At 36.4% G+C, this 24671-nt stretch overlaps 1 protein-coding gene and 1 pseudogene across 3 annotated transcripts in view; both read right to left on the bottom strand.

Annotated features, from left to right (window-relative positions):
- The window catches only part of CUL5 (cullin 5), a 130529-nt gene that overhangs the window by 34212 nt on the left and 71646 nt on the right, over positions 1–24671 (bottom strand). For all 3 annotated transcript variants that reach the window (XM_061144172.1, XM_061144181.1, XM_061144190.1), the window contains 2 exons: positions 9448–9541; positions 170–300 (listed from right to left, as the gene is read on the bottom strand). In XM_061144172.1, the coding sequence (XP_061000155.1) occupies positions 170–300; positions 9448–9541 (225 nt within the window). The remainder of the gene's footprint in view (positions 1–169; positions 301–9447; positions 9542–24671) is intronic.
- LOC133057548 (transformer-2 protein homolog beta-like) lies at positions 21884–23286 on the bottom strand (annotated as a pseudogene).

Raw genomic sequence — 24671 nt, 5'->3', positions numbered from 1 at the left:
TTTTAATAAGTTATAGCTTTAAAATTTGGAAAATTTTCTGAAATATTTTTTCTTAGGAAAGGTATTCCAACATCACTATTTTACCATCAATTACTAGTTTAAATACCTGATCCTGCATTTACAAAATAACCTTGATATACACCTACTACTGTCATTGAGGAAAACTTACAGTAGTAATAGTTTCAGCAGCTGCTACCATATCTGCCAGGCCCGCACTGATGATATGCTCCTCCAAGTCTTTTAACATTGGCTCTATCCCATTAGGAACTTTGTCCATCAATGAAAACATTAAATGTAATTCTGAAAGGATAGGACATACTCATGTAATCATTTCATCCATCAGAATAGATTTTCTCTTTGATTTGTATCATGGATCTAGAATGCCTATGATAATAAGAGTGTGGGGAAATATTAGTTGGAAGTTGACAGCTTTAACAGTATTCTGCAAGTACAATTAGTTTAGGAGTTGCTATAATAAGCATAAGCAAAATACTATAACTGCCTGATCTACCTTCTCAGTGTGACAAAAATTATTTTTAAAAGAAACTCTAAATAAAGCAATCACATACTGTAAAACCCAACTCCTCTTAAAAGGTGAGTCATCTGACTTTCAATGAAATGGAAAATATTTATTCTAAGGAACACAAAAGTTTACACAGAAGTTAAGTACTTTTCATAAGGTAGATGCAATATTAAACACACAATACACAGCAACATCAAGGGGTAAAATAATGATGTCCTCAGATTATTCAGAGTAATGAAATAATATAAAACTGTACTCATAAAGAATTTTTCAGTTTACAAAACTTTCTTCTGTTAACCCCCACCTTGGATCAGTGGACTCTACTTAGTTTGGCATACAGAAATTCAAATATTTCATTTGTACTAAGAGAGAAACTTGCTTTTACTACAAAAATACTTCTGAAGAATGTATAGATTTAAGTGAACTGCAATACATACTTGAAACGCAACTAGAGATTAAATAACACCTTGCAATTTTACAACATGAAATCTAGAGAGCAATACATCAAAATGTTAAAAGTGGTTGTCTCTGAGTAGTAAGGATATGGGTAATTTTTCTTTTTGGTATGTATTTCTTTTGGTATTAATGTACTTTCTACTTCCCCAAATATAACTTTATGGGGGAGAGGGATCAAGATTACCAACACAGAGAGTTTTACTGCTTTCTAAAAATATTTGTCATAAAGTTCCACACAAAAGTCAAATTACCTAGTTCTATCCTATACTGTACGTTTATCATTTAAATTAACCTTTAAAAGCAGAGTCTTAAAGGAGGAGCTAAGACGGCAGAGGAATAGGCCAGGGAGACCACTTTCTCCCCTACAAATTCATCGAAAGAACATTTGAACGCTGAGCAAACTCCACAAAACAACTTCTGATCACTAGCAGAGGACATCAGGCACCCAGAAAAGCAGCCCATTGTCTTTGAAAGGAGGTAGGACAAAATATAAAAGATAAAAAGAGAGACAAAAGAGCTAGGGACAGAGACCCATCCCTGGAAGGGAGTCATAATAGAGGAAGTTTCCAGACACCAGGAAACCCTCTCACTGGCGGGTCTGGGGGAAGTTTTCGAATCTTGGACGGCACCCTAACTGGGAGGAAAAATAAATAAAACCCACAGATTACATGCCTAAAAGCAACTCCCAGCAGAAAAGTACCCCAGACGCTCGCATCCGCCACCACCAAGTAGGGGCTGAACCGAGAGGGGCAGGTGGCATTGCTTAGGGTAAAGATGGGAGCCTGAATGCCCTGAGGGCAATTGGAGGGAGCTAATGTGAGATAGCAACTTAAACTGTGGGATAGCAAGAGAGAGAGAAAATTACCAGCGCTAACAGAACACATTGCCGGCCTGTTCGCAGAACAAGGGAAGGACTGAGCAATTCCAGAGAAGAGCTAGCCTGCGGTGGACTGGCCCATCCCCCGCTGTAGGCAGGAGGCAGGGGGGAGGGGAAAGGGGCAAACTCGACCCCAGAGACAGCACCCCTACCAAACTGCAAATAGGCTTCCAGTCTCTATCCAAAGACTTCCTGAGATTCTGGATGGTTGACATCCGCCAGGAGGGTCACGGCTAGAGACCAGCTCCCCAAAATAGGCACAAGGTGTGCCCAACCGGGGGGCGTGGAAACTGAGGCTGGGACTGCGGAGGGGAGAAGGCGCATGACACCTGGGGAGAGTGCGCTCCTCAAGCTCTTGGCTGCCTGAGCTGCTGGAGCTGGGGAAGGCACAAAACGCAGGCCCAACTGAATCTGTGCTTTTGTGGAGTACTGGAAAACTGGAACCTGAGTGGCTTAGGCCTGGCAAGTGCACGCAACTCAGGGCCCGCTCCCTGGAGAGCAGCCTGGAGCCTGAGCAGCGTAGACGGGGAAAGCACACACACCGTGAGAGGGTGCAAACCCAGGTGGCCGAACACTGCGAGTGCTCCCCACACAGGCCAGTGATATTTGTCTGCAGCGCCCCTCCCTCCCCGCAGCACAACTGAACAAGTGAACCTAAACAAGAGACCACGTCCACCTGCCTGTGTCAGGGCGGAAATTAGACACTGAAGAGACCAGCAAACAGAAGTCAAATAAACAAAGGGAACTGCCTCAGAAGTGACCAGTGCAACAGATTAAAATCCCTGTAGTTAACACTGACTACACTGGAAGGGGCCTATAGATATGGAGAAGTGTAAGCTGGAACAAGGAGCTATCTGAAACTGAACCAAACCCTCACTGCCCGCAACAGCTCCAGAGAAATTCCTAGATATATTTTTACTTTTTTTTTAATTAAAAAAATTTTTTTTCTTTTTTTAAAAAATTTTTTCTTTTATTTTCTTTTAAAATTCCCTATTACTCCTCTATTACTCGTTAATTTTCATTTTCTTTTATTTTCTTTTAAAGTCCTCTATTACTCCTCTATTACTCCTTATTTTTCATTTTCATATATTTTTACTAATTTTTTTAATTAAAAAAATTTTTTTTCCTTTCTTCTTTTTTTAAATTTTCTTTTAAAGTCCTCTATTACCCCTTAATTTTCATTTTCATTTCACTATAACCTTGCAAAAAAAAAAAGACGCTATTTTTAAAGCAAACTTCATATATATTTCTTAAATTTTTTGTGTTTTTGTTTTTAATATTGTATTTTTAAGAGTCTAACCTCTAGATTCTTAATCTTTGTTTTTCAGTATTTGATATCAATTTTGGGCACTTAAGAATCCAATATTCAGTACCCATTTTTACTCAGGAGTGTGATGATTACTCTCTCCGCCTTTTGACTCGCCTTTTTCTCCCTAGATCACCTCTATTTCCTCCCTCCCCCTCCTCTTCCCAATCCAATTCTGTGAATCTCCGTGGGTGTCTGGGCTACGGAGAACACTTAGGGAACAGAGTACTGTGTAGATCTGTCTCTCTCCTCTTGAGTCCCTGTTTTTCTCCTCCTGCACATCTCTATCTCCCTCCTCCCTCTCCTCTTCTTCATGTACCTCTGTGAACCTCTCTGGGTGTCCCTCACTGTGGAGAATCTTTTCACCATTAACCTAGAAGTTTTATTATCCGTGCTGTATAGTTGGAGAAGCCTTGAGGCTACTGGAAGAATAAGACGGAAATCCAGAGGTAGGAGACTTAAGCCCAAAACCTGAGAACACCAGAAAACTCCTGACTACATGGAACATTAATAAGAGACCATCCAAAAGCCCCCATACCTACACTCAAACTAACCACCGCCCAAGAGCCAGTAAGTTCCAGAGCAAGACATACCACGCAAATTCTCCAGCAATGCAGGAACATAGCCCTGAGTGTCAACATACAGGCTGCCCAAAGTCACACCTAACACATAGACCCATCTCAAAACTCACTACTGGACACTCCATTGTACTCCAGAGAGAAGAAATCCAGTTCCACGCACCAGAACACCGACACAAGCTTCCCTAACCAAGAAACCTCGACAAGCTAATCGTCCAACCCCACCCACTGGGAGAAACCTCCACAATAAAAAGGAACCACAGACCACCAGAATGCAGAAAGGCAACTCCAAACACAGAAATCTAAACAAGATGAAAAGGCAGAGAAATACCCAACAGGTAAAGGAACATGAAAAATGCCCACCACGCCAAACAAAAGAGGAGGAGATAGGGAATCTACCTGAAAAAGAATTTAGAATAATGATAATAAAAATGATCCAAAATCTTGAAAACAAAATGGAGTCACAGATAAATAGCCTGGAGACAAGGATTGAGAAGATGCAAGAAATGTTTAACAAGGACCTAGAAGAAATAAAAAAATCAATTAAAAATGAATAATGCAATAAAAGAGATAAAAAACACTCTGGAGGGAACCAACAGTAGAATAACGGAGTTTGAAGATAGGATAAGTGAGGTAGAAGATAAAATGGTGGAAACAAATGAAGCAGAGAGGAAAAAAGAATCAAAAGAAATGAGGACAACCTCAGGGACCTCTGGGACAATGTGAAATGCCCCAACATTCAAATCATAGGAGTCCCAGAAGAAGAAGACAAAAAGAAAGGCCATGAGAAAATACTCGAGGAGACAATAGCTGAAAACTTCCCTAAAATGGGGAAGGAAATAGTTACACAAGTCCAAGAAACCCAGAGAGTCCCAAACAGGATAAACCCAAGGCGAAACACCCCAAGACACATATTAATCAAATTAACAAATATCAAACACAAAGAACATATATTAAAAGCAGCAAGGGAGAAACAACAAATAACACACAAAGGGATTCCCATAAGGATAACAGCTGATCTATCAATAGAAACCCTTCAGGCCAGAAGGGAATGGCAGGACATACTTAAAGTAATGAAAGAGAATAACCTACAACCCAGATTACTGTACCCAGCAAGGATCTCATTCAGATATGAAGGAGAATTCAAAGCTTTACAGACAAGCAAAAGCTGAGAGAATTCAGCACCACCAAACCAGTTCTTCAACAAATGCTAAGGGATCTTCTCTAGACAGGAAACACAGAAAGGCTGTATGAACATGAACCCAAAACAACAAAGCAAATGGCAATGGGACCATACCTATCCATAAATACCTTAAATGTAAATGGGCTGAATGCCCCAACCAAAACACACAACACAAAACACATACTGGCTGAATGGATACAAGAGACCACCTCAAAACAAGGGACACATACAGACTGAAAGTGAAGGGCTGGAAAAAAATATTTCACACAAATGGAGACCAAAAGAAAGCAGGAGTCGCAATACTCATATCAGATAAAATAGACTTTAAAATAAAGGCTGTGAAAAGAGACAAAGAAGGACACTACATAATGATCAAAGGATCAATCCAAGAAGAAGATCTAACAATTATAAATATATATGCACCCAACATAGGAGCACCAAAATATGTAAGGCAAATGCTAACGAGTATGAAAGAGGAAATTAACAGTAACACAATAATAGTGGGGGACTTTAATACCCAACTCACACCTATGGATAGATCAACTAAACAGAAAATTAACAAGGAAACACAAACTTTAAATGACACAATGGACCAGCTAGACCCAATTGATATCTATAGGACATTTCACCCCCAAACAATCAATTTCACCTTTTTCTTGAGTGCACACAGAGCCCTCTCCAGAAGAGATCACATCCTGGGCCATAAATCTAGCCTTGATAAATTCAACAAAATTGAAATCATTCCAGTCATCTTTTCTGACCACAATGCAGTAAAATTAGATCTCAATTACAGGAAATATACTATTAAAAATTCAAGCATATGGAGGCTAAATAACACGCTTCTGAATAATCAACAAATCACAGAAGAAATAAAAAAAGAAATCAAAATATGCATAGAAACAAATGAAAATGAAAACACAACAACGCAAAACCTATCGGACACTGTAAAAGCAATGCTAAGGGGAAGGTTCATAGCATTACAGGCTTATCTCAAGAAACAAGAAAAAAGTCAAATAAATAACCTAGCTCTACACCTAAAGCAACTAGAGAAGGAAGAAATGAAGAACCCCAGGGTTAGTAGAAGGAAAGAAATCTTAAAAATTAGGGCAGAAATAAATGCAAAAGAAACAAGAGACCATAGCAAAAATCAACAAAGCTAAAAGCTGGTTTTTTGAAAAGATAAACAAAATCGACAAACCGTTAGCAAGACTCATTAAGAAACAAAGGGAGAAGAACCAAATCAATAAAATTAGAAATGAAAATGGAGAGATCACAACAGACAACTTTGAAATACAAAGGATCGTAAGAGATTACTACCAGCAGCTCTATGCCAATAAATGGACAACTTGGAAGAAATGGACAAATTCCTAGAAAAGTATAACTTTCCAAAATGAACCAGGAAGAAATAGAAGATCTTAACAGACCCATCACAAGCATGGAAATCGAAACTGTAATCAGAAACCCTCCAGCAAACAAAAACCCAGGACCAGATGGCTTCACAGCTGAATTCTACCAAAAATTTAGAGAAGAGCTAACACCTATCTTACTCAAACTCTTCCAGAAAATTGCAGAAGGTAAACTTTCAAACTCCTTCTATGAGGCCACCATCACCTTAATTCCAAAACCAGACAAAGATGCCACAAAAAAAGAAAACTACAGGCCAATATCACTGATAAACATAGATGCAAAAATCCTTAACAAAATTCTAGCAAACAGAATCCAACAGCATATTAAAAAGATTATACATCATGACCAAGTGGGCTTTATCCCAGGAATGCAAGGATTCTTTAAAATCCACAAATCAATGTAATACACCACATTAACAAATTGAAAGAAAAACCATATGATTATCTCAATAGATGCAGAAAAAGCTTTTGACAAAATTCAACATCCAATTATGATGAAAACTCTCCAGAAAGCAGGAATAGAAGGAACATACCTCAACATAATAAAAGCTATATATGACAAACCCACAGCAAACATTATCCTCAATGGTGAAAAATTGAAAAAGCATTTCCCCTAAAGTCAGGAACAAGACAAGGGTGCCCACTCCCACCACTACTATTCAACATAGTTTTGGAAGTTTTGGCCACAGCAATCAGAGCAGAAAAAGAAGTAAAAGGAATCCAGATAGGAAAAGAAGAAGTGAAACTCTCGCTGTTTGCAGATGACATGATCCTCTACATAGAAAAACCTAAAGACTCTTCCAGAAAATTACTAGAGCTAATCAATGAATATAGTAAAGTTGCAGGATATAAAATTAACACAGAGAAATCCCTTGCATTCCTATACACTAACAATGAGAAAACAGAAAGAGAAATTAAGGAAACAATACCATTCACCATTGCAACAAAAAGAATAAAATACTTAGGAGTACATCTACCTAAAGAAACAAAAGACCTATACATAGAAAACTATAAAACACTGATGAAAGAAATCAAAGAGGACACAAACAGATGGAGAAACACACCGTGTTCATGGATTGGAAGAATCAATATTGTGAAAATGAGTATACTATCCAAAGCAATCTATAGATTCAATGCACTCCCTATGAAGCTAACAGTATTCTTCACAGAACTAGAACAAATAATTTCACAATTTGTATGGAAATACAAAAAACCTCGAACAGACAAAGCAATCTTGAGAAAGAAGAATGGAACTGGAGGAATCAACCTGCCTGACTTCAGACTCTACTACAAAGCCACAGTCATCAAGACAGTATGGTACTGGCACAAAGACAGAAACATAGATCAATGGAACAGAATAGAAAGCCCAGAGATAAATCCACGAACCTATGGACACCTTATCTTCGACAAAGGAGGCAAGAATATACAATGGAAAAAAGACAACCTCTTTAACAAGTGGTGCTGGGAAAACTCGTCAACCACTTACTTGTGAAAGAATGAAACTAGAACATCTTCTAACACCATACACAAAAATAAATTCAAAATGGATTAAAGATCCAAATGTAAGACCAGAAGCTATAAAACTCCTAGAGGAGAACATAGGCAAAACACTCTCTGACATAAATCACAGCAGGATCCTCTATCACCCACCTCCCAGAATATTGGAAATAAAAGCAAAAATAAACAAATGGGACCTAATGAAACTTTAAAAGCTTTTGCACAACAAAGGAAACTATAAGCAAGGTGAAAAGACAGCCTTCAGAATGGGTGAAAATAATAGCAAATGAAGAAACAAAGATTAATTTCAAAAATATACAAGCAAATCCTGCAGCTCAATTCTAGAAAAATAAATGACCCAATCAAAAAATGGGCCAAAGAACTAAACAGACATTTCTCCAAAGAAGACATACAGATGGCTAACAAACACATGAAAAGATGCTCAACATCACTCATTATCAGAGAAATGCAAATCAAAACCTCAATGAGGTACCATTACACACTAGTCAGAATGGCTGCTATCCAAAAGTCTACAAGCAATAAATGCTGGAGAGGGTGTGGAGAAAACGGAACCCTCTTACACTGTTGGTGAGAATGCAAACTAGTACAGCCGCTATGGAGAACAGTGTGGAGAATCCTTAAAAACTGGAAATAGAACTGCCATGTGACCCAGCGATCACAGTCCTAGGCATACACAATGAGGAAACCAGATCTGAAAGAGACACGTGCACCCCAATGTTTCATCGCAGCACTGTTTATAATAGCCAGGACACGGAAGCAACGTAGATGCCCATCAGCAGGTGAATGGATAAGGAAGCTGTGGTACATATACACTATGGAATATTACTCAGCCATTAAAAAGAATTCATTTGAATCAGTTCTAATGAGATGGATGAAACTGGAGCCCATTATACAGAGTGATGTAAGCCAGAAAGATAAAGACCAATACAGGATACTAATGGATATATATGGAATTTAAAAAGATGGTAACAATAACACTATATGCAAAACAGAAAAAGAGACACAGATGTACAGAACAGACTTTTAGACTCTGTGGGAGAACGCGAGGGTGGGATGTTCTGAGAGAACAGCACTGAAACAAGTATACTATCAAGGGTGAAACAGATCACCAGCCCAGGTTGGATGCATGAGACAAGTGCTCAGGGCTGGTGCACTGGGAAGACCCAAAGGGATGGGATGGGGAGGGAAGTGGGAGGGGTGATCGGGATGGGGAAACACATGTAAATCCATGGCTGATTCATGTCAGTGTATGGCAAAAACCACTACATTATTGTAAAGTAATTAGCCTCCAACTAATAAAAATAAATGGAAAAAAAAAATAAAAGCAGAGTCTTACTTTTGAGGACAAACTGAAATTGACATGAGCACATACAAACATAATGATACCCAAGGAGAAAAAAATGCTTAAGATACAAATTCATAATCTTCTTTACAGCATTTCTAACTATGCTAAATACTTTGATCCTTTTCTTTACACAGTTTTCCATAATGAAAATACGTATGTATAAAAGAATGATCTAACAGTAATTTATTAAAAGTGATGTGCTTCAAAGATATCCTATTAAAAGAGTATGATAACTTTATGTAGTGTTTTACCTACTTTCAGTTTCGTTTCGCTTGATCATGCCTTGGCACTCTGCTAAGATAGTCTCTTTAAAGGATGTCACCAGGGCATTTACACAGCATTCCATGAGCTGAAATATATCAAAAATTTGTCAAGGCTGTTATAAGCACAAATAAGGCACAAATGTACTCCACTCCATTTCGCTTTACAGTTCCATAAAACCACATTGTTTAACAACAGCAGAAAACTAAGTATACTGAAAGTAGATTTTACTTACCTTTATTAGAGAATTGATGAAGATGGATACTCTATATTAGTTTACCAAATATACTTCCCACTAAGCAAAAGCCTAGGAACTCAGGTTCTCTATAGAAATTTCAGTAAAAGTCCCCAGTGAGGAAGGGAAAAAAAATTTTAATCTACAAAATCAAATTAAAAAAAAAAACAAAACTGTAGTGAACTCTTATCTGGAGAGAACCTGTGTTGGAGTTAGATGATAAAATTCTAAAAGTATGAACATTCAATTAAACTCACAGTAGGTTTCACTGTTGTGGGCACCAAAGAAGTGTTAGGATACCAAGAAGAGAAAGCTATAACCTCTGCTTTGGAGAAGATCACTATCTTATAAAGGGCAAACTTTAATAAATAAACTCAGTTAAGTGGCAAAACACGCACATACAAACAAAGGAACTACCATTTTTTTCTGGGTAGTTAAAAAGGTCTCATCCACCTGATGAAATTTAAATTGGATCTTGAAAAGTGAATACAAGTCTTAAAATGGATTGGTTATTCTAATATGAAACTGAATATGGCAGTAAAGAGACAATAGGAGAGAAAGCTAGAAAGGTAGACTGGAGCGAGATTTCAAATAAAGATCTAAGGTTTGGGACTTTAAAGGCTCTTGCTGCTGCTTAGTTGCTAAGCTGCGTCTGACTCTTGCAACCCCTTAGACTGTAGCCCTCCAGGCGCCTCTGTCCATGGGATTTTCCAGGCAAGAATGCTGGAGTGAATTGCCATTTCCTTCTCCAGGGGATCTTTCCCACCCAGGGAATGAACCCACGTCTCCTGCACTGCCAGGCAGATTCTTCACCGCTGAGGCACCAGGGAAGCCCATTCTATTGGTAGCAAAGGTTTTAAATAGAAGATAAATGTAATGACCACCTATTCCCCCACCAAGTCATTTTTAAAAGATCAGTCTAACAGCAGCAAGGTAGGTAGTACCGAGTGGTAGTAGGGAGACTGACAAACAAGGCTGCTGAAAGATTCTACGTGAGATGGTCAGGGTCTAACGTTCTGGCTGGGCCTCAGGAAAATCTACCCCACTCCATCACTACTCTGTGTATTTTTACTCTCCTTGCAGGTATCAAAATGAATAGGTTCTGATTACCTACACAAGGTACACTAAGGCTGATATCTCTCTTCTTAAAACAGATCAGCTATCTGTATTAAGGAAAGGGAATTGTATGTGCCTTACAAGTTCTTTGCTAAAAATTCCTCTTAGAACTGACTTAATGTTGCTAATTACTGAAGTTGAATATAGGAATGGAGATTCATTATACCACTGTTTCTGTTTTTTAAAATGTTAAAAAAAATTACTGCAATAAAAGTTTTTAGGTCCCTCTCTCTTTGAGAATTATGCTAATGACTTTAAAGTCCATGTATGTCAATTCTGTCCTAAGAAAAGCAACAGATATATGAAGTGGTTGAGAAATTTCTGCCAAGGTGGGAAGCTCTGACCCAATTACTTAGTAATTTCATTCTATACCGGCTCTGGAATATGCACAACAGAACACTCCCACCTTCAACAGAGAATAGGTAAATCTAACTATATATAACTAATGAATAACAAAATGCAACCAGAATAAGCTCTGTTTTCTAAAATAAGCTCTATTTTCTAAAATCATCTGTTTTCTATTTCACTGAAAATTTACACTTGAACATAATCTAACTCAGGAGTAGTCCAAATTCTGCAGACTCCAAAAAATCTAGGGTTGTGTGTTTCAACCTGTTTGTTGTGAAATATTTTAATGGCTGTGACCAACTTTTCTTTTTAAAATAATATAGAACAGAACTACAACAAAAATATCAGAGTGCTTCACATACAGTAACAATGAATATTATTTCATAGAATTTTGTTTCAGATATGAGTAAATACACAAAGAACATACTAAGTTACAATAAAAAATATATTTCTTATTATGGGTTTCAGTGAGGATTAAAAGGAGAGGCTAGGGAGGCTAGGTGGTCCAATGGTTACCACTCAGCCATTCACTGCCAAGGGCCTGGGTTCAGTTCCTAATCAGGTAACCCAGATCCTGCAAGCCATGTGGTACAACCAAATAAATAAATAAATAAAATAAAGGAGAGGCTACATTGACAAGATAGGTGAATAAATTGAGTAGAATTTGGTAACTGCTTAGATGAAAGGAGTTAGGGATGTAACAGGTTACTGAGGGAAAAAAAGAAAGGTTACTGAAGCACTTTCTAGCTTGAAAGGTTACACAAATTATTACAATAACTAATATCTTTTAATGAGAATCTATGCTGTACCATTGTGCTAAATCCTTTACATATATCATCTGATTAATATCAATATGTCATTTAACCCATGACAGCCTTATGAAGCAGGTATTTAATATATGAGCAAATAAGCTTAGACAGGCTAAGCTACTTTGAAATGTTATACAGTTCATAAGATCTTGAGCTGTAATATGAGGTCAGGTATGTGACTCCAAGCCTATGACTTTTGATACTATATTGAGAGCAAGTATACACTTAGTAATGGCTATGTGCTCAGAAATTAGTTAAGTGTTATAAGAAACAGAGAAGATAAAACACGGTTTATATGCTCAATACTCTCAATACAATATAGTTGGGGTTATGCAACTATAGTATATCTAAACATGTATGTATTCTTCATACATAACAGAGGTATATGAAAAGTTCAATCACCATAAAGCAAAGAAGTGGGAATAAACAAACCATTATTACACTATAAACTTCACAAGGACAGACTGTGCTCTGTGCGGCTATATACTCATGGACTCAACACAGTGCTTGATACATAACATAAAGCAGCCTATAATCTGCTACTAAATCAAGGTGTAGAAACAACAGATACAGTGGGAATTCAAATAAGAGAAAATGGATGAAGGCTACAGTATTTGGAGAGACTACTGCAAGATGGGCTTTAAGAATTCTGAAGGGTTTGAATAGGCAGAAAAGAATAGTAAAACAATACTTAAAAGCATGAATCCAAGAAAAAAATGAACAGAATGAAGTATATGAATTGGGAATTATTTCTTAGTGGGTAGAATGACTCTTACTGGACATTATTAAGTTGGAAAAAGAACTTAGGACCAAATTATGAAGCACCTTGAAAATAATGATATTATGATTTCTGAATAAATAAATAAATAATGAAAGTAATGCTTATAAAAGAGTAGCCTGAACTCACAAAAGAAGAAATACAAATGGTTCATAATAAGAATAAACACGCTCAGCCTCATTAGTGATTTTTCTTCTTCTTCTTTTCTTGGTCATGCCATACACCATGTGGGATTTTAATTCCCCAACCAGGGATGGAACCCATGCCCTCTGCACTGGAAGCACAGAGTCTTAACCACTGGACTGGCAGGGAAGTCCCCCAGTAATTTTTAAATGCACATAAAAAAATCTTTTAATACCAGGAAATTGGTAAAATTAATAGACTGACAAAACTCAGATCAGCAAAGATAAACAAGCATACTGTTAATGGAAATAAGAATTAACAACAGTATTTCTGAAAGTCAGTTTGGTATTATACAGCAATCTGTAAAAGGTGCATGCTCTTTGCTTCAGCAATCTCATTTCCAGGAAATTCCATTCCAAGAATGCCACATGTAAGAAAGATGTATGCATAAAGATGTCAAAAATATAGAAGGATATAAGATATAAGCATGTAAATATATTCCAAAAAGAACTATTCATAAAAAATAAACTATAATAATAATGAATAATAATGAAAATTCCCATCAGTAGAGAATTGCTTTCTATAGTGCATATATATGATGAACTACAAACAGGCATTAAAAATAATGTTATAATACAGATGTGTTTAGCGTAGCAATGTACATCATAATTTTTTTAAACTTTGGAAAAAAAGAGAAGAAAGCAAAAAGGGAATTCCCTGGCGGTCCAATGGTTAGAACTTTGCACTTTGACTCTGAGGGCCTGGGTTTGATCCCTGATCAGGGAACTAAGATCCTGCATGCTAAAAAAAAAAAAAAAAAAAAGAAAGGAAAAGAAAGGAGGAAAAGGAAAGAAATGAAAAAAGGAATCTTAACCAAGCAAATATTACAAAATGATGATCGCTGTTGAATCTGCTGGCTGAATTTGGAGGGTGGGGTTCATTCCACTATTTTCTCTACTTTTGTAAATATTTGAAAAGTTTCATAGCAAATAATTAAAAAAAAGAGAGAGATGAATTATGGTATAGATCCCTGTGTATTGAAAAATCCTTTAGAAAACTACTTTATATAGGCAAAAAGAAGAAAGGGCAGTTGCTTATTTCCAAAGAGTCTTGTCATCACAAGAGGGCCAGATCCTTCAGAGCAAGGGCCATGTTATTGCTCTTTTGTATTTTTCTCCCCATCATTTACCAAAGTCCTACAAACAGAGTCAACCCTAGGTATATACTGGTTATTTGAAAAGTACATCTTGAATGGAAAGGATAGTGATAAACCATCTCTCTCACCTTGTATTCCCTTTCTGTCTCCTTTTGCTAGCTTCCGTGAAGAAAAAAACTTTTTGCCATATGTCATCAATTCCTGTATTTTGCCTGAGATGAGCACAACTTCTAAATCCATAGCAATCTCCCCAGAGGTCTGCAAGGTGAAACACTTTAACTATCAATGTGCTTGATGTTTTACCTTCCTTTATAGCAAAGCTCTTCAAAGATGACGCCTGCCATAAAACACAGCAGGCACTCAGTATTTGCTGAATGAATGAATGCACAGGTCTGTGAAGATGCAAGTTTGGATAGTAGGCTAACTGACATAGTAGAGTCTTTTTCAGTGGTATTCAGTTTGCACAATTAATGCTACTTCACTGAAGTTTAATGAAAGCAATAGGAACAGTTCTGATTTTTGTTATGTAATTCCATATAAGTAATAATTTGCTTTTCCCTGAGCTATAAAATAGAGTCATCAAATTAAAAATCATTCTAGATTACTCCACCTTAAGATTCTACTTTATCATTATCAGGTCTTTAACCATACAAAGATATCTATAATGTATTCAAGAATTCATTTATTCCATGTATGGCTATTCTCAAAATTAACTTTTTTTTTTAAACCTTTATAACCAGTGTTAAGTTGCTTCATTTCTAAACTAGTTATACAAGTAACTCTCTATAGACCAATGAAGCCAATTAGACTCACCTTGACTTTTTAAATACCACCCTTAATATACTTAAATACTTGAAGGTTAACAAGTACTTTAATGCTAATAACTTATGACTTGTGACCTTGTTCCTAATTCAGTTTTTCACTCAATGTTTTGCATATGTAGTAAAATAGTGTCTGTTTGAGAATAAGTAAGCAACTTCTGTAAAGCATAGCCCTAATAGTAAAAAGTACCATGCTAGGCACAGCACTTAAATGTTTTGATATGGTAGTGCATTAAACACAAGTAGGTATTACCCCCACTTTACAATTTGAAGAAATTGATAACAGGCACACAGCTGGTAAATGACAATGGAATTAAACTCCTCACCTTCTTGCAACATGTATGCCCCTAGTCAGTATAACACACCGCCTCCCTATCAGAGCTTTGGTCACTGTAAAGAAATGAAGACTAACCATCATCATTTCACTCTCTCTATTCCATCATTCCATTTAATTCTAGTGTTACTTTGAAGACAAGAATCAGTTCTTATCTTCTTATCCCTGCTAGCACAAGGCTTGACATAGTTCAGGTGCATAATAAATAATAAACAGATGCCTTCAGGTAAAACCAAGGTATATAAGACTATCACCTAAAATACTAACAGCCTCAGAAAAAAATTTTTTCAAGTTATTTTCTTTTATATTTTTTTCTCATTTTGGGGGGTATTGATATATAAAAGGAAATACTTTATATACTTTACATAAAAGGAGAATAATCTCACTGCTACATTTGCTACAATGTAGGCAATGCCATGCATTTGTTAGTAGTTTGTCCCAGGCCCTCTAATCTACTTAATAATCAGTAAATTTGCCATAAAATTCCTAAATTTGGAGAAAATGTAAAATGTCACAATATTAGCCACACTTTTAATCTAACAGTGTTAATTTTCTCAACTTTTTAATGCATAATAATGCGAACATTTTTTGAAAGAATGGCAACATCAGTTTAGAGGGGCTGTTTTTTTCTCATTCTGTTCTTACTGTTAAGTGTCCATTTTTGTGGTCAATAGCGCCTTTTTAAGCAGCAGAGTTCGGAAGCCTTTTACCCGGTTTTGCTCATCTGCCACAGGCCCATCCAATGATCATCAATCTTACCAGAACTGTGTGTATAATTGGATCTAGGTGGGACTAAGTTGCTCTCCTATAAGTAAAAGTTGAAGTAGGCCTATCAGACATCTAAGACAATGCAGCTGCTCAGAACTCTTGGCCTAACTTACTTTCCAGGTTCTCCACTGAACTGCAAGTAACTAAAGTTACTAAATGGGTTATCTTCTAGATGAGTCAAGTATCACTATGTAATACCTATTACAAACACATATATACTGATGACTCAAGCATGCTTGCAGCATATGTACAAAGACACACTTACACACAAAGCATACGATCCAAGTTTGGGCACGCAGTCCAAACTAGGACAATTAGAGTGAGGCTAATTAAAACCAGTGGGGCAAGACTCCTCTCAGGTCACAAACCGGAGGGACAAACTGGCAGCATTCATGATTCCAACTTCAATTCAACACAGGTCCACTGGTGACTCAAATAACATGAGCACTATTACTATAGATGAAATAAATATCCAACAGTGAAAAAAATTTAAGATTTCAAACAAAAAATATATCACCACTCTTTAAGTTACAAAATAATATCACACCTAGAAAATGAAGTGTATTACTAGTATCATGCGAAAGTGTTTTGGTTTATAACTAAAATAAAATTCTAGATTCAAGTAAGTATAAAGATTTTCTCTTACATGAGTGGCCAGTAGGACCACTGAACATTAAAATGTCTCTACAAATTCACACTCGCTGGAGGTAGATACTACCTTCACTGAAAACTTTTAGACTAGAGATTTCAGTTCAAAATATCCAAAACAACTATTTAAACAATTCACAGCATAAGTCAGTTTTCTTTGATTCATCTATTAGAATCTGCTATACTGATAACGAGGAGACTAAAATGAAAGTTACATTAGGATAAATCTATAAGGGGATCCTAAAAATATTTTTGTGATTATGTACTAAACCTAAAATTTAAACATTTTACATATAAAAACTGTTAGAGAAAAATCTTGAGATTAACTTTTATTGGCTTATACATGTCAAAATCTCTTTGGGATATAAATTTTTATCCATTAAAAATGGGACTTTGTGTTCATTCCTAAAATGAAATGGTATAATGTTAGAAACCCTGTTAATTTGATTTCCTGATTAGTTCAGTGGAGGAAAATGCCATATGATCATCTCCATTGATGCTTCCCAAATAAAAACAAAGGCATTCTTCATAATATCCTTTTTTAACATTTTACTTTCATTTACCACATTAAAGTAAAAATAACAGAGCATGTCCAAACATACATCACCCCATTTCCTATAATGGTAACTTTTTACATAACTATAGCACAACTATCAAAACCAGGAAAATAATACTGACTTACTACTATAAATTAACTACAGACCTTATTAGAAATTCACCAGTGTTTCCACTACATAATGTCTCTTTCCTGTTCCAGGATCTTATCTACAAGCCCAAGCTGTTTTTGGTTGTTAGTTTTCCTAGTCTCCTTCAATCTGTGACAATTCCTTGGTCTGTGCATGTGATTGTGTGTACTACGATCTTGATACTTTTAAAGAATAGTAGCCAGTTATTTGTAGACTGCCCCTCAAATAGGGATTGTCTAGAATTTTTTCATTTGAATAAGTTATTCAGTTATTCATTTTTGAAAAGAATTCCACAGAAATGATTTTTGTACTCTTCTTAAATGTATATCAAGGGGTACATAATATCACTATGTCCTATTACTTGTGATGCTAATCTTGATCACTTGGTTAAGATAGTGTTTTGGGGGTTTCTCCATCTTGAGTAAGTGACAGTCGCTCAGTCATGTCCAATTCATTGCGACCCCATGGACACCAGGCTCCTCTGTCCACGGGATTTCCAGGCAAGAATTCTGGAATGGATAAGTCATTCCCTTCTCTAGGAGATCTTCCTGACCCAGGGATTGAACCCAGGTCTCCTGCATTTCAGGCATATTCTTTCTGTCTAAGCCACCAGAGAAGCCCATCATAGTAACTATTTTTCCCTTACCAAACACTTAATACTCTCTAAGCCCATCCATGTTGCTGCAAATAGCAATATTTTGTCCTTTATGGCTGAGCAATATTCCACTGTGTGTGTGTGTGTACGTGCAGACACACACACCCTCCCTCCCATATCTTCTTAATCCAGTTACCTGTTGATGGGTACCTGGATGGCTTCCATGTCTTGGCTATTGTAAATAATGCTACAAAGAACACTGGGATGCATGTATGTTTTCAAATAAAGTTTTTGTCTTTTCCAGACATATGCTCAGGAGCAGAGCTACTAGATGGTGCTGTGACTTCAGTTTTTTAAGGAACCTCCATGTGTTCTGCATAGTGACTGCATTAATTTGCATTCTCACCAACAATGTACAAGAGTATCTTTTTCTACACATACTCGCCAACATGCATGATCTGTAAACTGTCTGATGATAGCCATTTTTATAGGTGTGAGGTGGTACATCACTGTAATTTTGATTTGCATTTCTCTAATAATTAGATAGGTTGAACATCTTTTTGTGTGCCTTTCAGTCATCTGTATGTCTTCTTTGCAGAAATGTCTATTCATGTCTTCTGCCCATTTTTTTGATTTGGTAGTTTTTCTGATATTGAGTTGTATGAGTTGTTCCAACACTGCAGATATTACATTCTCAGCTGCATCATTTGCAAATATTTTCTCCCAGGTTGCTTTTGTTGATGGTTTCCTTTGCTGTACAAAAGCTTTTAAGTTTAATTAGGCCTTATTTGTTTATTTTTGCTTTCATTTCTTTTGCCTTGGGAGACTGATCCAAGAAAATACTGCTACGATTTATGACAAAATGTCTTGAATATATTCTCTTCTAAGAGTTTTATGGTTTCAGGTATTACATTTATATTTTAAAATGACTTTGAGTTTATTTTTGTATGTGGTGTGAGGGAATGTTCTAATCTCATTGGTTTAACATGGTAACATAGTTTCACCAGACGTCACTTGTTAAAGAGACTGTCAGACTGCTTTGGAAATCCAGGGTCTTTTGCAATTCTATATAAGTTTTAGGATTACTTATTCTAATTTTGAGAAAAATGTCATGGGTATTTTGATAGGGATCGCACAGATTTCTTTGGGTAGTATGGCCATTTTCATAATATTAATTATTCCAACCCAAGCCAGAATGGGATAAATCTTTCCATTTCCATGAATCATCTTCAAATTCCTTTACCAACGGCTTATAGTTTTCAGAGTATATGTCTTTCACTTCCTTGGTTAAGTTTATTCCTAATAATTAAAACTTTGATAATTTCAATTTTTTTTTTTTACTTTCTCTTTCTGATATTTCATTATTACTGTATGGAAAGGAACAGATTTCTATACATTAACCTTGTATTCTGCAACCTTGCTGAATTCATTTCTTAGTTCTAATAGTTTTGGGGTAGAGACATTAGGGTTCTCTATATCAAGTATCATGTCATATACAAATAGTGACAGTTTTACCTCCTCCCTTCAATTAGAATATCTTTTCTTTTTCTTGTCTTACTGCTGTGGCTAGGACTTCCAATACCACATCAAACAGAAACAACTAGAATGGGCATCCTTATCTTGTTCCTAAATTTAATGGGAAGGCTTTCAGCTTTAACCATGAATTATTATGGTGTCTGCGGGTTTACTGTAAATGGCATTTGTTATGCTCCCTCTATACTCACTTTGGTAAGAGTGTTTACCACGAACAAATGTTCATTTTTTTCAAATGTCTTCTCTGTATCTATGGAGATAATACGGTGATTTTCATCTTTCCTTTCTTTAATGTGGTTTATCACATTGATTTGCATACACTGAGCCATCACTGTGATCCTGGAATAAATCTAACTTGATCATGGTATATGATCCTTTTTATGAATTATTGTATTTGGCTTACTAATATTTTGCTCAGGATTTCTGCATTTGTATTCATCAAAGACACTGGCCTATAATTTTCTTTTCTTGAAATGTCTTTGCTATGAGGACTCACAGAATGAATGTGGGAGTACTGCCTCCTATTCAACTTATTTTATTTTTATTTCCATGGTTTTAGCTGTTCTTTCTCCTCTTTTATTATTTTATTTGGGCCCTATCTCTTTTCTTCTTTGTGAACATGGTTAAAAATTTATCAATTATGCTTCTCTTTTCAAAAAACTAGCTCTTGGATTCAATGATCTTTTCTTTTGACTTTTTTGATCTTGTTTATTTCCTCTATGATCTTTATTACTACATTTCCTTCCTTCTTCTAACTTTTGACTTTGTTCTTTCTTTCTTTTAGGTGGTGGATTAGGCTGTTTGAAATTTTTCTTATTTCTTGAGGAAGCCTTTAATCGCCATCAACTTCCCTCTTAGAACTGCTTTTGCCGCACCCCACAGATTCTGGAAAATTGTGTTTCCATTTCCATTTGTCTAGAGGTATTTTATGATTTCCTCTTTGATTTTCATCATTTACTCTTTTGATGTTTTAGGAGCATGTTGTTTATTCTTCACATCTGTTATTTTCCCATTTTTCTTTCTATAGTTATACTAGTTACACACTATTATCATCAAAAAAAAAAAAAAAAAACCTCTTGATACAATTTCTATCCTTTCAAATTAAGGTTTGTCTTGTGACCTAGTATGTGATCTGTCCTAGAGAACATTCCATGTGCACTTTAAAAAAATGTATTCTGCTTTCCCCACCCCCACCCCCCCCAGCCACCATGGAATGTCCCATAGATAACAAATCCAACTCATCTATTCTTTTTCAGGATCTCTGTTGCCTTACTGATTTTCTGTCTGGATGACATATCCACCCATGTCAGTGGGGTGTTAAAGTCTCCTACTATTACTATATTATTGCCAATTTCTCCCTTTGTATCTGTTATTATTTGCTTTATATATAGATGTTCCTGGATTGGGTGCATATATGTTAACAAGTACAATATCCTCTTCTTGTATCATACCTTTTATCATTATATAATGCCTGTCTGTCTTTCATCATGGCCCTTGGTATAAAGCTTATTTTTTCTGAAACGAGTATTGCTACTCTTGCTTTCTTGTCATTTCTGTTTGCATGAAATACTTTACCCAACCCCTCACTTTCAGTCCCCTTTTAAAAGGAGTCCTTTAAAAGGGAGTCTTTTAAGGCAGCATATTGATGGGTCTTGTTTTTTATCCAATCAGCCTCCTATGTCTTTTGATCAGAGCATTTAGTCCACTGACATATAAAGTAATTATCGATATGTACACACTTATTGGGGCTTCCCTAGTGGCTCATATGGTAAACAATCTGCCTGTAATGCAGGAGACCCGGATTCAACCCTGAGGTCGGGAAGATCCCGTGCAGAAGGGAATGGCTACCCATTCCAGTCATCTTGCCTGGAGAATTCCACAGACAGAGGAGCCTGGAAGGCTATACAGTCCATGGGGCTGCAAAGAGTTAGACGTGACTAGAGTGACTAACACTTTCATGTACTTACTGACCTTTTATTACCTGTTTTTCAGTTGTTTTTGTAGTTCTTCTCTGTTCACCCTTTTGTTTCTTTCATTGTAATGCCACACCACTTAACTGCAGAGAATTTATGTTTTAATGTCTGATAGTGCTAGTTCTCTTCAAAGTTTTCCTTTCTCAGTGTTTTCCTGGCGATTCTTACATGTTTATTTTTCCATGTGAATTTTCTTATCTTGTCTAATTTCATGAAATAGTTGCGGCATTCTACTGGAATTACAGGAAATATATAAATTACTTTAAGAAAGAACTGACATCTATATCATTTTGAGTAACAGAATTTAAGAATAAGAGGTATCTTTCCATTTTTTCAAATCTATTTTTGTGTCTTTGGAGTGTCTAAGCTTTTCTTCTTACAGGTTTCACAAATTTATTAAATTTTTCACAAGTATTTAATTTTCTTTGTTGTTGCTGTAAGGTTTGTCCTAATGTTATAGCCTCTGTTTATTATTTGTGTATATGAAGACTGATATTTGTATGTTAATTTTTTTTTTTTTTTTAGTAAAAACCAAACTTTATTGTTGCTTTTTGCCATTTGGTAGCATTTTACACACAGGCTTCAATCTTCAGAATGCCCTGGATTCCGTAGAAAAACCATTTAAATGAAGTTTTGTACAACAGAAACTTCTCAGCAGTCAAAATTTTAGACTGTAAAAAAATACATGCAAAACATACTTTTCTGAAAACACTTAACTTTGAACAAAGCACCGAACTACACAAATGCAGAATGAAAACAGCATTTCAACTCCACCAAAGGTAGTCATCAAAAAAGGTGTAAAAGTCACCTAACTTCACTAGGCACTGTTCACTTTTTAAACAGGAGACAATAAAAAATATTGTCCACAAACAATATCCCAACTCTAGGGCAGGTTTCAGAAAATCTTCAACTTCATGCTTTAATAGCCACCAGGTGAGTATGATCGAGATCTGGAACGTGATCTGTATCCTCCACGACTACAGTAGGGTGAAGGTCTGTCTTCTGTATATCTGATCCCTGTCTTGAGCAGCTCTCCAACCTCCTCCTCCTCCACCTCCACCTCTGTACGATCTGCTGTAATAGTTCCGATCATCATAGCCTCCATCACATCCTCTGTCATAGTAATCTCGATGGCGTGAGCTGCCATAGGTAGGTCTCCCCATGTAAATTCCTGGTGTTGGAGTATGTGGTCTTTTCGTTATGGAGAAGTCAACTCTGATCCTACGTCCATCAAGCTCCATTCCATTGGCAGGCTCTTATGCTTCCTTGGCATCATCTACATTTTCAAAGTATACAAAGGCAAATCCTCTTGAACGTCTAGCTTGCTGGTCATATACAATAAATATATCAGCAATTGGGCCATATTTAGAGAACACTTCTCTTAGATCTCTTTCTGTAGAGTACAAGCTCAATCCAAATACTCCAAGACAACAGTTGGGATCAGGATTTGCCCGATTCCCAACATGACGCCGGCGAGTAGACGTGGGAGAAGGACTGTGGCTATGCCGTCTTCGATAATCTCTGCTGTAAGATCTGCTACGAGATCGTCTATGGGACCGGGACCGAGATCATGACCTTGTATAATGCCTCCGAGAACTTCTTCTGGATCTAGACCTAGATTCAGATCTGGACCTGGACTTTGATCTGGAACACCTGGAATCTTCCTTGGAGCGAGACCTTGCAGGGGTATGCCTTGCAGATTTCCCAGATCCATGAGCACTTCCACTTCTGGAAGCAGAACGGGATTCCCGCTCGCCGTAGTTATGCTCGCCGCTGTCGCTCATGACTTCCACGGCTGTCACTGCTCGATGTGCTTCAATTGAAGCTGCCAACCTCTCGCGCCTTCAGTGTAGAGGCTCCGCCGCAGCCTCGCACTACACACCGGTTCTCGATCCGCTGAGAGCTGAAACGCTCCGCGCCGCCTCCGTTTGGGCTCTAAGTCTCTGTATGTTAATTTTATATCCTATCACTTTCCTAAATTACTTTACACTTTGAGTTAGTTTTATAATCAACTAAAGTTTTTCCAAAGTACTATCGTATCATCTCCAAAGTGACACAGTTTTCCTTCTGGCTTACCAATTCTTTTGCCTCTAATTGATTTCTGTAATTTAGTTGCATGGGCTAATACTTCTAAGGCAATGTTAAACAGCAACAGAAATAATGGATACAGTTGCCTTGTTCATGATCTTCATGGAAATGCCACTTATGATTCTCTATAAAATAAGATACTGGCTTTAGTGCTAAGGTAGATATATTCCTGATAATATTCTTAATAAAATAAAAATAAACTGAATACTTTATTAGCATCATAAAATGCATACATCATGCCAAAAAGCAGTATCATGCTTAATGATAGAAGCACGCCTATCAAAGACTGAAAGACAAAGATCCCAATATTATTAACATTTTTCTAAAATAAACCATTAGCAGATTTAATCCACTGAAGGAAAAATGAGATATTTATACTAGAAAGATATAATCAGATGCTTGGAATACCCCAAAGAACAAAATAAAACTCTTATAAACAAGGAAAGAATTCAGTAAACCGCTAAGTGCTATATGAAGATTACTTGAAATGTGTATTTGGTCTTTATTAGGCCTGGCCTCATAACTGGGTACTACTTAGGTAAGACTTGCTCTATTACATAGAATACTAGTCCAGAAATTTGTTTTCTTGCATATACTGGAAAGTAATCAGGTTTTGAAGATTAAGTCTTACAACTTTCAAACAAGGTAACTGATATAATTTCCTAATTTTCAGAGAAAACACAAATGTCAAAAATGTACATACTTTAAAATTAAACTTTGGTATACACTGTTGTGTATGCATCGTGCATATGTGTATCTCCATATGAACTGATATGCAATTGTCCTCCACTAGTTTTTTTTATTTTTTATTTTATTTATTTATTTATTTTTTGGTCCTCCACTAGTAAGAATAGCCTAACTGGTAAGTATTGATTAAAACCAGTATCAATAAAGCATTAAGATATAGCATACCATTTTCTGGTGACTGATAATTCCTCTAAAACAGAGTTCAGGGTAGTAAATTTGGTCTGAGTAATTTTCAGGGATGGCAGTAATTCTTTTCTTAGTAACTATTCAAATAATACTGTTCATACTTTGTGGAATTTTAAATTAGAACCCAGGACTTGGTGATTTTTTTGGTTTACTGTTCCTTCTATTACAACTTAATTCCTTCTATTACAACTTATTAACACATCATTTCTCCTTGGAAACAGAAACTGTAAATTAACAAATATATAACAAATATTATGTATGTAGTATAACAGCC

This window comes from Dama dama, chromosome 1 (assembly GCF_033118175.1).
Source record: "Dama dama isolate Ldn47 chromosome 1, ASM3311817v1, whole genome shotgun sequence".
NCBI classification, from domain to species: Eukaryota; Metazoa; Chordata; class Mammalia; order Artiodactyla; family Cervidae; genus Dama; species Dama dama.
Note: the sequence above shows the minus strand (reverse complement) of the source record. Positions and strands in the feature narration are given on the sequence as shown.